This window comes from Fukomys damarensis, unplaced genomic scaffold (genome assembly GCF_012274545.1).
Source record: "Fukomys damarensis isolate Sample0158 unplaced genomic scaffold, DMR_v1.0_HiC HiC_scaffold_15, whole genome shotgun sequence".
Lineage (NCBI taxonomy): Eukaryota > Metazoa > Chordata > Mammalia > Rodentia > Bathyergidae > Fukomys > Fukomys damarensis.
The window spans coordinates 30,369,323-30,382,249 of record NW_022900927.1 but is presented as its reverse complement, the minus strand read 5'-3'; the positions used below and the strand labels follow the sequence as shown (position 1 = coordinate 30,382,249).

Here is a 12,927-nt window from a genome sequence, read left to right as displayed (position 1 = left end):
CACAGAAAGAAAGAGAGACAGAGAGAGAGAGAGAGAGAGAGAGAGAGAGAGAGAGAAAGGGAGGGAGGGAGGTGGAGGAGGAGGTAGAGGAGGAAGAGGTAGAGGAGAGGGACGGAGGGGGAGGGGGAAAGGTGGGCAAGCAAGCAAACAAACAAAACAGTTATGAGTAGGGTCAGGGATTTAGCTCAGTGGTTCCGCTGCCTGCCTTGCAAGGTCCAGGTTTGATCCCCAGTACCAAAAAAATATGAGAGGCAAAGACACATTAAAAAAAAAACCTAATAAATTTTTAATTAGAATGTTTTCCTTTTTTAAACAGGACAAGTAACAGATTACATCAAACTTCAAAACTTCTCAAATATCTAATTATTATTATACACATTCCCATCAGTCTTGCAGGGAAGAATCTTGGTCGGCTTAACAATTTCAGATAAAATATGCTGCATAATAGTATATATTACAATAATAAATGTACAATGTTTACATGAAATATGTTTCAGAAGCAAGAAAGGATGCATCTGCATCAAAAGGTGACCTGTTAAAATATCACAACTATTTTTTACATTCACTCTTGCAACAGGTTTCAAGGTGGGGATCACTAAGCTGAGATAAATCACTATGATGCACATAAAATACAGACTGGTTACTTTATATATTATATATATTTATAATTTCACACATTAGCATGAGACATAAACTGAGAATTTAAAATTTATTCTCTTCAGATAACAAATCATTTTTTATTCTTCATAAACATGGTGCCCACAAAAGCACATAGATAAGGCACAATAAGGTTTTCTGTTAGAGAATAGTGTGCATCATGTTTACTTAACCAGAAAACGTGCATAATCTGTGCAAGTTCATGCTGCAAACCCAACATTAACAATAAAACAAAAAGGAAGCTGAGCTTTAAAAAAAAATCAAAATTGGTTCAATTCCAGCTGTTTCACATATTCATTTGAACTGACAATATATTAACTGGTTATTTTTTTTAAACCAGTTGTTAAGATAACAAGTAAACCTTGCTCAGCAACTATTTTAATCTGAAATAATACACAGTAATAAAGTAACTTTATTGAAACAAATTAAATACTGAGGCACAAACCAATGGTCATTCGTACATTTACTATATTGCAAACTTTCATGACCCTAAATTAGAAGTACAATTTGTCTGATACATTTTGCTGCAACAACGTGCCCTGCTTTAAACTTGACATGTAACAGGGGTGCTAGTATGTCATTAAATTATAAATAGACTGGGAAAATGACTTAATCCCAACAGCACTATGTCACAGTTCTAGTATTAATAAATACAGCTTTTCACAAAATATTTTCCAATATCTGCCAATTGTTTCTTTATTGCTCACATATATTTGAATCTACTACAATTCGTGTCAGAATGTTCACACAAAATCATACTCAGATGTTTTAATATAAAAATCTATAAAAGATATTTTAAGCTTTTATCTAATACTTCCAGGTGTTCAGCTGTTTGATCCATGTAATAGTACAGCCATATACACACATATACACATACACACATACATATACACATTGTGTATGTGTATATATACAGGCATGTATGTGTATTATGTATACACATATACATATATATATATATACACACAAATTAAGATTATGAATAAAATAGAAAGCTTATTTACTGCTTATGCAGAAATCCTGACAAAACCAGACTACTTTCACCACAACCAGCATTTATACATATTTACAAAAGCAAGTTTAAGTACATGTACATCCACTTACACATATATGTAACCATTAAAACCAAATAAATTTGTCCATATTCCAGCTGCAGCAAATGAATCTCTTACAAGCAATAGAAACCTAAGGTTAGGTTGGCAAGTAACAGTTAACCACATTAGCCTGTAAGGAACTATGCAGGTGACTGTATATAAAAATTCACATTAGCTCACAAGAAATTATGGAAATACAAGTCTCTTCACCATGCTTTTGTGTGGTTATCCAAGCACTTCTTGGTGCAAAATATAACAACTACATCTGAAAATGTGTATAAAGTCAATGATCCTCATGCAAAACTTTAAATGCATTAGCTTAACGGAGCTTCAAAAACTGAATGAAACAATTATTCTACCTACTTAGTATTGCTGGCTTACTGTTAAATCCCTTTGGAACCTTAAGATTTCTGAAACTTTTAAACAGAGCTGTATTCAGCAATAAAAATATGACATAAAAAAAGCATTTGGAAAGGAAGACAGAAAGCCAAACAGGACTTTTCCTATTGTTCTAGGAGTGAAGAATGTCTTTTCAGGAACTTCCATGAGAATTGGCTAGGCCAGTCCGAAGCCGAAGATGAGACATGGAGTTCATATGTTTATTTGATGGCTTCAAAGGAGTGTTGCAAGTAAGAGCTTGGGGAAAGCGATGGTGATATCTATCTAGTCGTAAATATTTTACTGTAACCAATTTCCCTGTTGTAAGATAAAAATATTTTAAATCTGTAAAAACATTTTTAATCAATTTTTAGAAAATTAACAGAAGTATATATAAGCACAAAACAATATCATCTAAAATTATTATTTGAAAAAATGCTAACCTCAAATTCTTCAATTTAATATCTATAGTTTAACACTAAACCATAATTATCTTTTCAAGATGTTTGTAATACTCAAAGAGCTTACCATCAAACCAAGAGCCATGTAATGCCTTAAAAGCCTTTCCAGCATATTCTGGAGACAGACATTTAACATATACACAACCCTGTAATACAAAAAAAGAGAAAGGAATAGACTTAATTTAATAGCAATAAATCCAAAACATGGAATTCAATACTAGAAATTACTTTACCTCACGTGAATTTTTGTCTACTGCAATGTGTACGATGCCATCATTATCATTGCATTTTTCTAAAATTGCTTCTTGAATTGCCAAATGCCACTGATCCCCTATTTCCCTAAAAATTAATTAAAAAAAATAGAATTATATGTCTACGCACTTAAAAGTCTTCACTGTCTTATATCACAGCTTAACAAAAGGATTGAGTTATCATTATGTTTAAAATCCTATGGACTTGTGAGTTGCTTTTTTTCTTTCTATACTAGTATTAACTTGTTACAGTTTCAAAGTTGAGTATTATTTTCTTTTTAATGACATTTCCAAACTTACCCTTGAACGCTGTAATAAATACTATATTCTGAGCTTTGCTTTTCCAAAATAATGGGAGCAGGTGACATAGAACAAACATTTTGCACATTGACCTTACAATGAACTTATGCTGCTGTAATACACATTTTTCTTACTTGTGAAACATAGTATGGGACAAGGAAAAGCAACCTGACTTTAAACCCTAAATTTTCATGTTAGGTAATAAAATACTACAGTGGCACTTTCTCCTAATTACCAAGGAAATGAGGTCATTCTCTATGGAGCTATCATGACACTGCTAATTGTATTATCTCTGCAACACAAGGTATATACGGATTGATTATTCTTCCCCACATTTCCTATTCTTCATCAGTTATTTATTATCACAGAGTAATTTCTGAAATAAATTATTAGATGAGATCTAAGGCTATTTTATATGCAATGGAATTTCTGTCAGGATTTTAAGGGCTTCATTTGTCACATCAGTGGACAACTAAGTTAATTCTAAAACTATTTTACAGTCTAATGTGAAATATGGATTTCTAAGGCCATAGCTTTTGACTGTAGCATTCTCTAGCTGTGCTTTTGCAATAATTCTAAAAGGCAGAAATATTTTTCACGTTACATAAACTAGTAAAATCAGGGCCTATAAAGAGCAAGGTCTTTTTCTAGAAAATCTTTTTACAATTAGAAACTGGAAATTTGTTCAAGGGGCTATGGCTGGTTGTATATACATATTTATTTTTTTATCAGCATATGTTTATACTCTTTGTGTGGAGTTGGTACATATACATTACACGTCCTAATCCCTTTTTTCATACCCTTTCCCTCTCTTCGCACACTGTCTCATCTCTAGACACCCTTCCCATTTGAGAAAGATTGATATATTTCCTATTATCTACCTTTTATCTTGCTCTTTATTTATAATTTAGATATGACAGGTATGATATTTAAGCTTGTGCATCTGTTTATTTTTTGTTTGTTTTAGGTACTGGGGATCAAACTTAGGTCCTTGTGCTTGTGAGACAGGTGCCGGAACCACTGAGCCAAATCCCCAGCCCTAATCCCTGGCCCTAAGCTTGTGCATCAGATTTCACTTAACAAGGTACATCCATTTACCTACAAATGACTTAAGTGTATCTTTCTTTATGGCAGACCAGTACTCCTTCATTTGTAAATAGCACATTTTCTTTATCCATTTATCTGTTGATGTATATACAGGCTGCTTCCAAGATTTGGCTATTAGGAATGGTGCTGCTATAAACATGGGTATCCATGTATCACCGTAATATGATAGCTAAGATACCTAGAAGGGGAAATGCTGGGTCAAATAGAATTTTTAGTTTTAGGCACATATTTTTGCTTCTATTGCATACTGAGACAAAAATGCTGACTCACATTTAAAATTAATTATACATTAAATAAAGTGTATTGTTTGTTACGGTGTATCATTAATTAGCCTCAAGCATTTATCTGTTATGAGGATTCAGTGAATATAAAGATTAACAAAAGTTTTATAAATCTTTGTACATCTGTGTCTCTTGTCAAAACAATACAGATTTACAATTGCAGCCATAACATCATAAAAATACCATGCATTTTCAGCCCAGTAATCCAAATAAAAATTATATATATATACCTGATTATAATACTTACATAACTGGATCAAACATATTTCGAATCTTTAAACATGGTGTCAAACTATTTGGTGGTGAATTTCTTCTATCTAAATGAAATGCTACAAAAGACAAATTAGTTTTACTATTTGCCACTGTTCCATTTTGATGAAAGATATTCAGTCATTTAGTTCATTCAAAATGTGTTTATTGCATACTTTCTTTTTGGGGATTAGGGAATGAACCCAGGGTTTCTGCACTGAGCTATATCCCAAGACCCAACCTCTATTTTAAAAAAATATTTGAGACAAGGATTCACTAAGTTGCCCAGGCTGAGCTTGAACATTTGATCCTCCTACCTCACCTCTGAGAGTACCAGAATTACAAGCATGTGCTACCATACCTAGCATCACTGCATACTTTTATTATGAACCAGACTCCTATGTTAAATGTTAAGATTAATTAGGTCTTTTCTGTGATACAGATTACAGTTTAGTTGGACAAACAAGCAATAAGCAATACCAGCCAAGGCAACACAACTGTGTAAAATCCTAAGAAATAACAGTACAAAAAGCTGTAAAAGTAAGTTCACCTGGTCTAATAGTATCATATAATATTTCCCCAAGAAAAATTTATGCTGAGAACTAAAAAATAACTAAAAATTAGTATGAAAAATTGTGAAGGACATTTCAGGCAGAGATGATAGCTTGTATACAGCCCCTATGACAAGGACCTTGGTATATTCAAGTAATTAAAAGTCAACCAATGTGGCTAAAATGGGAAGAATAAAAAAAATGGTAAACCTGAGAGATTATCCGGGACCCCATAAGCCACATTAAAACATTTCATATTGTTGTAAATTAAATACACTCAAGCTTTTTAAGTAGAGGAATAATATGATAAGACCTGACTTTTAAATTTGTTATTTTGAAAAATACGTTGTTAAGTAGAGAATCAAGTAGAGATGCAAAAGTGAATGGAAGATCAGCTGTAAGGTTATTATAGTTCCCTAAGAGGGAGACGATAGTGATGTGGATAAGCCATGGCAACAGTACAAATGGAAAATGGATAGAATTAGGCCTTATAGGGAGTAGATCTGACATGACCTACTGAAAGATTGGACAAAGACAAATAAGGGTGAAAGTAAAGATGACTCAGGTTTATGGCAGGAACAACTAAAGAATGATACTATTAACTAGATGAGGAATATTGCAGAGCTCACTTTGAGAAAAAATATTGAGTTTCAGTATGTGTTGAATTTGTGGTGCAACTACTCTAGAAAAAAAGCTGAGTATACAACTGGGTAAAAAAATCTGAAAACCAGTAACAAAAGACTTAATGAAAAGGATAAAGTTGGGAGCTAACATACAGTAAATTAAGTCATGCTTTGAAAAGTCTTAAAAGAGAACGTAGGATGAGATGACCTTATGAAACTCTAAGATCTAGAGATCAAAGAGGAAAATCTAAAAGAAAACATTGAAAAAAGATCAAAGGTAAGAGAAAAATGTACCCCGAAAGTCCAAAGATAAAAGTTTCAAAAAGAGATCAATTGTCAAACACTGGTGAGTGGTCAAGTAATAAGGAATTATGTGTTTTCAATCTCATGGGCCTCTTCGCAAGCGTATTTTTAAGGAAATAAGTTTGTTGTTACTATAGTTCTGAGCAACACCAAAGCATCATTTTAATTCCATGATTATAGGAGTTTGCTATGCAAGCTTTTTAAAAGTGAAATTAATGGGGAAAATAGGGAGTGGATTTTTTTTAATTGCAATTTCAAAACAATTTATTTACCTTTACTATGACTACTATGTTTAGCAAACACTGATAAACATGCTTCTGTAGAAAAGAATTTACCATTCATAATTTTCTTATATACTGTTTCTGTTTACCTGTGTAGTAGTGGTTTGAGTACATAAGGCAGCCAACCTTCAAAATTCCCAACTATAAATATCTGTTTTTGAAACTATGCAGACATTAAGAAAACTATGGAAAGAAACCCACAAAAGATACTTGGCAGGAAGTCATGCAAGAGGAGAGATCTCAGTGAGAAAGAAGACGCAATCAAGCCAAATCTAGAGGTTTAAAAGTTATGATTCCATATATGCATGTCATATATGTGTAAATGTTATATATACAAACTATTATCTTATTTTCATGGGGAAATTATATGAAAAGAATACAGTTTGATCTATAGGCTAAGTTGCTCTGTTAAATGAAAAGGACAAGATAAAAGGAATGTTTATCTTTATTATAGTAAAGACAAACCACTTATGTCTGCATTAGCAAGGAAAAAGCAAAACAATACAAAAGAAGCTAACCCTGATTCCTTCTACAGGGCAGAATTGTAAAGGAAGTTTTGCCTTCACACACCTTTCAATGCACTGTTTCACTCAAACATAGATTGTTATTCTGAAAAATTTGAAGAAAATCACTTGGGGCAGGACTTAAAAATACATACCTTGACCTTGCCATACTTTAGAAGGTATTACTAATATTTTATCACAGGATGCAGAGGGCTGGATCCACCTCCAAACTAGAAAATCTGCACCACCTATTCTTCTTGTTTCCGTGCGAACTCTAGACTCGTTGGCGGCAAGGAAGTCAACAGCTCTATCCCAGACTTTCTTCATTTTTTTCCTATTATGCAACCAAAACGACAAATTCACTATTATTTTGGGTTATCTTTATTTTTTTAAATGACAGCTCATGAAGTAATGGTTAATGCTAATTCTGGCTGTTTTTATTACGATTCCCAGAGTTGTTTAAAAGGTTTAGATACCTGTACCTTAGCTCACGATTTATTAAATTTCAATTTCCAGAGACAAAGTATAAGCATGAGCATGTTGCTTTTTTTTTTTTTTTTTTAAATCTACAATCTCCACTGGTGACCATGATGTGCTGCTAAAGTAAGAATTATGTTTCAGGATATGGCATCATTCAATTTCATAAAGTTATTTTATAGTTTTTATTTTAAAAGTCTCACTAACAACATAGTGTTTAAACCTCTTAGTGAAACAGCATTGGCCATTGTGTTTAGCAAGATGAAATTAAAGGAAATAAGACGGATGGGCCAGAGATTTAGCTCAGTGATTCTGCTGCTTCCCTTGCAAGTGCAATGACCCGGTACCACCCCACAAAAAAGGAGACTGACAACAAAAAAAAAAAAATCAAGAACTATAGGAACAAGAGTGATTTAGAAACGCAGTTGTCTAATATGCCATTCAAAATCAGGAGGAAAACTGAAGAAAATTCAGAAAGAAATGAAAATGTCAAGTATTTTAAAAGTCTATACAGTAAAACTGCTCTAGCTAAGAAGTGTCATCACTTTCAATATAATTTTCAACACTATAGAAGACTACATTCTGATTTACTGCAATTCACAATGTTTGAACACACCTGTCATGAGGCTGTATTAAGGAGTCTCGCACATGTGGAATAGGCATGTAAGGTTGCAAATCTTTATTTTCCTGGCAAGCTTCATTATGACTTCGTAAAACATCTGAAAATAAATCAAATGACTACTAATTAATCACTCGCTTCATATCATGTTGACATTTACCATACAATGACTGTTCTAAAAACAGTACAGATGTTTTACAAATACCATACCTATAATCTTTACTACCATATCGTACATCTGCCTTGTTTCCTCCTCTTCTTTTGTCCAACGATATTTCATGTAACGGAGAACGACACAAACCATCACTACACCTGTAATATTTATATATTTCATATTTTTAAAAAAATGGGGGTCAATGATGTTCATTAACATTGCAAACAGTTTCTATAATGACTGTCTTAATTGCCCTAAAGGAATAATGGAATAGAACAAAGGGTTGAATTAACTAAACTACATAGAAAAATTTAATATTACATATTTTTCAGACTTTTCCTTCTGTCTAGAAAAGTATTTCTTCTATATGAGCCAAATGAATGTTTAAAATCTGCTACATGTTTATACTATTGCAGATTTTTCTCCTGTATTAAACTAGCATTAAACTACTAGAAAAGTGAATTTTATTAACTAAAGGTACTAAAATAAAATCTTACTTCTATATAAATTAATTTTAAAGGATTACACAAGAAAAAAAGGAAAAATAAAGAATAAACATCTCCTAAGAAATCATCAAAAATCTAATAACTTGGATAGAAATTTTCATTCTTACAAATACTATTATGCAAAAGTAATTTTAATGAGCTTAATTTAAACAATTTTATTTCCAAATAAGCTTAATTTTCCTATTTTCCAAGGTAGAATTCTTTTTTTTTTTTTTTTCTATGTCCTTTAGGCTGGCCTTGAACTCACAAGGTAGGCCAGACTGGCCTTGAACTCATAGCAATCTTCCTGCCCTCAGCCTCTCAAGTGCTGGGATTTTAGGCATGTGCCACCAAACCTTTCTATGACATTCTTATAAATATACTTGCTCTTTCTATGACATTCTTATAACAAAGTTTTATTTATACCTCTTCTCCTTCTATTACTGTTTCTAAGCCCTTAATCTAATATTGACATTATAACAACCCCTCAACTTTATTTAGTGAAGATTTCTGGATGTGCTTTATATGATATCCACCAGAGAAGTGAAAAGTAGATTCTCAGCTCTGGCATTTAGTAAAATACAGACACACAAAACTTCTAGACTGAAATGTAGCACCTTTCTCATCCTAACAACTTACCTAAACATAACAACAATAATCTGTGGGTTACAGTAATAAAAGCACGTCGAAAACGACACCAGAATGACATCTGTGGTCTTGTGGATTGTAAAAACTGCACATCAGTTATATTTCTCAATTCTTCCTGAGGGCCATAACCAACACACCTATTTAAAAATAAGTGAGGTAGAATTTAAAGTCAAGAATCATGTTTTACAATATAAAACAATCATAGTCCAAATCAGATCTTTTACCTTATTCCAACATCTTTCCCATTTTCTAAAATCCATTGCAATGAGGTGTTAAATACATCTTCATATTCGGGACCTAAATCCTAACAAGAAAGTAGAGAAAATTAACTATTTTTTTAAAAGTCCACAGTCATTTGACTCTGTGTAAGTTATCCTATAAATAAAATACTCTATGGCATTTTAATTTTAACTATGTAATAAAATATATTTATTCATTATAGGAAAAAAATTAACCATGTTTTTTAACCACCATAATCACTTAATATTTTGCTCTTTCTGTTTTTTTGCTTTTACATTTATGGATTTCACAACTTTTATAGTTGGCTTATTAAGTGTCACTGCAATAAGAGGGAATTAATGAATTTTTCAAGTAACACTATTTTCAGATGATTAGATAGGAAACTATTTCGGCTTAGATATCTCATTTTCTCAACAAGTGAATGAATTAAACTCAACTCAGAAATTAAACGATAAATTCAAACTTCTAAGTAGGATGATAATTCAGCTTCCAATGGGAAAAATTAAAATTTAGGAAAAACTTACATTCATCACTGTAACCCTAATAGGTTTACAATACTTCAAGACTTTTTCAATGAGACTGGTGTGATTTTAAGTAATACGGCTTTTTGATATAGCATATCAAATATATGGAAGGTTCATATAAGGTTCCAGTAAGTCAGCAAAGTATATATATACATATATATATATATTTTTTTTTTTAAATAAGCAATGCTTGAAGTTAAACAATTATGCATGGGTAAAAGATCTATTCAAAGACCAAAACAAACCAAAGAACTTTATGAGACAGTACAAGACGTTCACTGGTATATTTCAGATTCCGAATTGTAACTACCTTTAAGAAACTATATGTAGAGATTTGATGCACTTTCAAAGAAAACTATCTATAATTATCTGAAAAGGTAATTGAAATATTGTGCCTGTTTTGACTATGTATTGATATGAGGGTGGATTTTCAACCAAAACATCACAATACAGTAAATGCAGAAGCAGAGAAGAATCAAGTTACACTTTATTATGCCAGATATTGATATTTGAAAAACAGAAAACAATGCTACACTCTTTAATAAATTGTAGTTTTGAAAACAGAATTATTTTAATAAAATTATGCTAAGGGTTGGGGATTTGGCTCAGTGGTCACTGATTCCCTCACAAAAGCAAGGGCCGGAGGAGTTCAATCCCCAGTAACAAAAAAAGAAATAAAATAAAATTATGTTAAGCAGACAGGTGCAACCACTATGGAAATCAGTGTAGATATTCCTCAAAAACTAGTATTAGAAGTCCCATTTGACCCAGCTATTCATTTTCCAGGTATCTTTCCTGAAGAATTAAAAACATCATACCTCAGCGATATATATGCATTCATGTTTATAGTGACAGTTTGTAATAGCTAAATCTTGGAAACAACCCAAACGCCCATCTTTAATGGATAAAGATGTGGGTTTTTTTCTATACAATGAAGTATTATTCAGCCATAAAGAAGGATGAATCTGAGACATTTATAACTAAATGGAAGCACCTTGAAGCTATACTCTTAAGTGAAAAAAAATCAGACACACATATGCAAATATCACATTATCTCTCTGGTGTAAGAAACTGAAAATGTAAATAAGGACCAAAATGTAAAATAGACAACATGAAATAAGAAAAAAACTGTTCAAAAGGAAGGGGGAAAATGAGAAAAGAAGGATAAAATGCAAATGGGACTTTTGTAAATAAGGAAAGTGTAGAGGGGTTGATGGGAGGGGAAGGGGGAAAAGAGGAATAAGGAAAAGGAATAAGGGAAAAAAAGAAAAATTATGTAAAGGTACAAATTCCTTGTGATAAATGTGATCATTATGTAAATCTAAACTGTATCAATAAAATTAAAAATGAAAAAAAAATTATGTTAAGATGTAGTATGTTCCTTACTATTCTAAATTAAATGAAAAAAATTTAATTGTTAATTTCTAACATGATAAATGTATATAACTTACACGTGTATTTGCCACAGTAGAATTTTTAGGATATTAATATATAAACACACATATATTCATAGCACCTAAAAACAAAAAAGCCTTTTGAAGTTCTCAGAAAACTAAATGCTTAGGAATTGCTATGTATGGGTAGGTAGTTTTGTAATTCAAAATATTAAATGCAAATTAGCATCTTATTATCTCTATTATTATTCTACTTGCTTTCTTCATGGAAAAAAAGCATTGTGTCAGTATCAGTACACATGGAAAAACTTGTAACTTTTCTTCAGCAAACTAGCATTCCATGTATAGTTATTCTATAATTTAATCAACTCCTTACTGATAAACATTTAAGAGTATATCTATGTGTATTTGTGTATGGCAGGGTTCTGGGAAGGAAATCAGGGCAACATGCATGCTAGGCAAATGTTCTGCCACTAAATTACATCCCAGCCCAATCTTTTGTGATTTTTATTATTCTCTAGCCAATTTTAAAAAATATTTGAAGTAAAAAAATACTACTGCAAACATCCTTCAATTATTTTTGTTCAACAAATATTTATTGAGAATCCACTATGTGCCAGGAAGTAATACTAGAAATTGGAAGTATAGCACTAAAGTCAAACTGCCTGTGTTCAAGAGACTACACAGTCTATTACAAAGTATGTTTTTGATGTACTTTTGTACAAGTATAAAGATTATATAACTAAAACATTAAAAAATACTTGTAAAATACAAATCTCTTTAAAAGTAATTGTACAGGGCTGGGGATTTAACTCAATGGCACCATGCCTCCCTCACAAGTGCAAGGTCCTGAATTTGCTCCGTGGTACAGATAGATAGATAGACAGACAGACAGAGTATAAAAAGAGGCTGTCACATATTATTAGGGGCTTCTTCAGCAGCATTGGAAACTGTAAGGTTTTCATCTGCTCAGCATACTTTTCTTTCTAATATGATACTGGCTGTTGCTTTAATAATAAAATTTGCAAATGTAACGAAAAGCTTTTCAAAGCAGAGGTAACCTTCTAGATATCACTACTTATATGAAAATACTACCAGGAGTTTTGAGATGGTTAAAGTAACTATAGGTCATCTATTATTCAGTTATTTATTTGAGTGTGACTGCTCATTATCATGCTTAGAGATGTCTAGAAAAATCTGTAGAGAATGGTTTATACAAGAACGTTCAATGGATATTATGAACTCAGAATGATCATGAGAGCTAAACAGCTGCTTAAAAAAATCACAACATTCAATTTAGATACATTTATAATAGTAAAAGCTATGTAATCAAATGAGTAAGAACTA

At 32.0% G+C, this 12,927-nt stretch overlaps 1 protein-coding gene across 1 annotated transcript in view; it reads right to left on the bottom strand.

Moving 5' to 3' along the window:
• Positions 1 to 1,587: 1,587 nt before the first annotated feature.
• Lemd3 (LEM domain containing 3) overlaps positions 1,588 to 12,927 on the bottom strand; it is a 60,993-nt gene continuing 49,653 nt past the window's right edge. The window contains exons 6-14 of the mRNA XM_019205988.2: positions 9,647 to 9,726; positions 9,414 to 9,559; positions 8,346 to 8,447; positions 8,133 to 8,235; positions 7,195 to 7,373; positions 4,777 to 4,858; positions 2,824 to 2,929; positions 2,658 to 2,736; positions 1,588 to 2,447 (exon numbers count right to left, since the gene is read on the bottom strand). Coding sequence (XP_019061533.1) covers positions 2,284 to 2,447; positions 2,658 to 2,736; positions 2,824 to 2,929; positions 4,777 to 4,858; positions 7,195 to 7,373; positions 8,133 to 8,235; positions 8,346 to 8,447; positions 9,414 to 9,559; positions 9,647 to 9,726 — 1,041 coding nt within the window. The 3' untranslated portion in view covers positions 1,588 to 2,283. The remainder of the gene's footprint in view (positions 2,448 to 2,657; positions 2,737 to 2,823; positions 2,930 to 4,776; positions 4,859 to 7,194; positions 7,374 to 8,132; positions 8,236 to 8,345; positions 8,448 to 9,413; positions 9,560 to 9,646; positions 9,727 to 12,927) is intronic.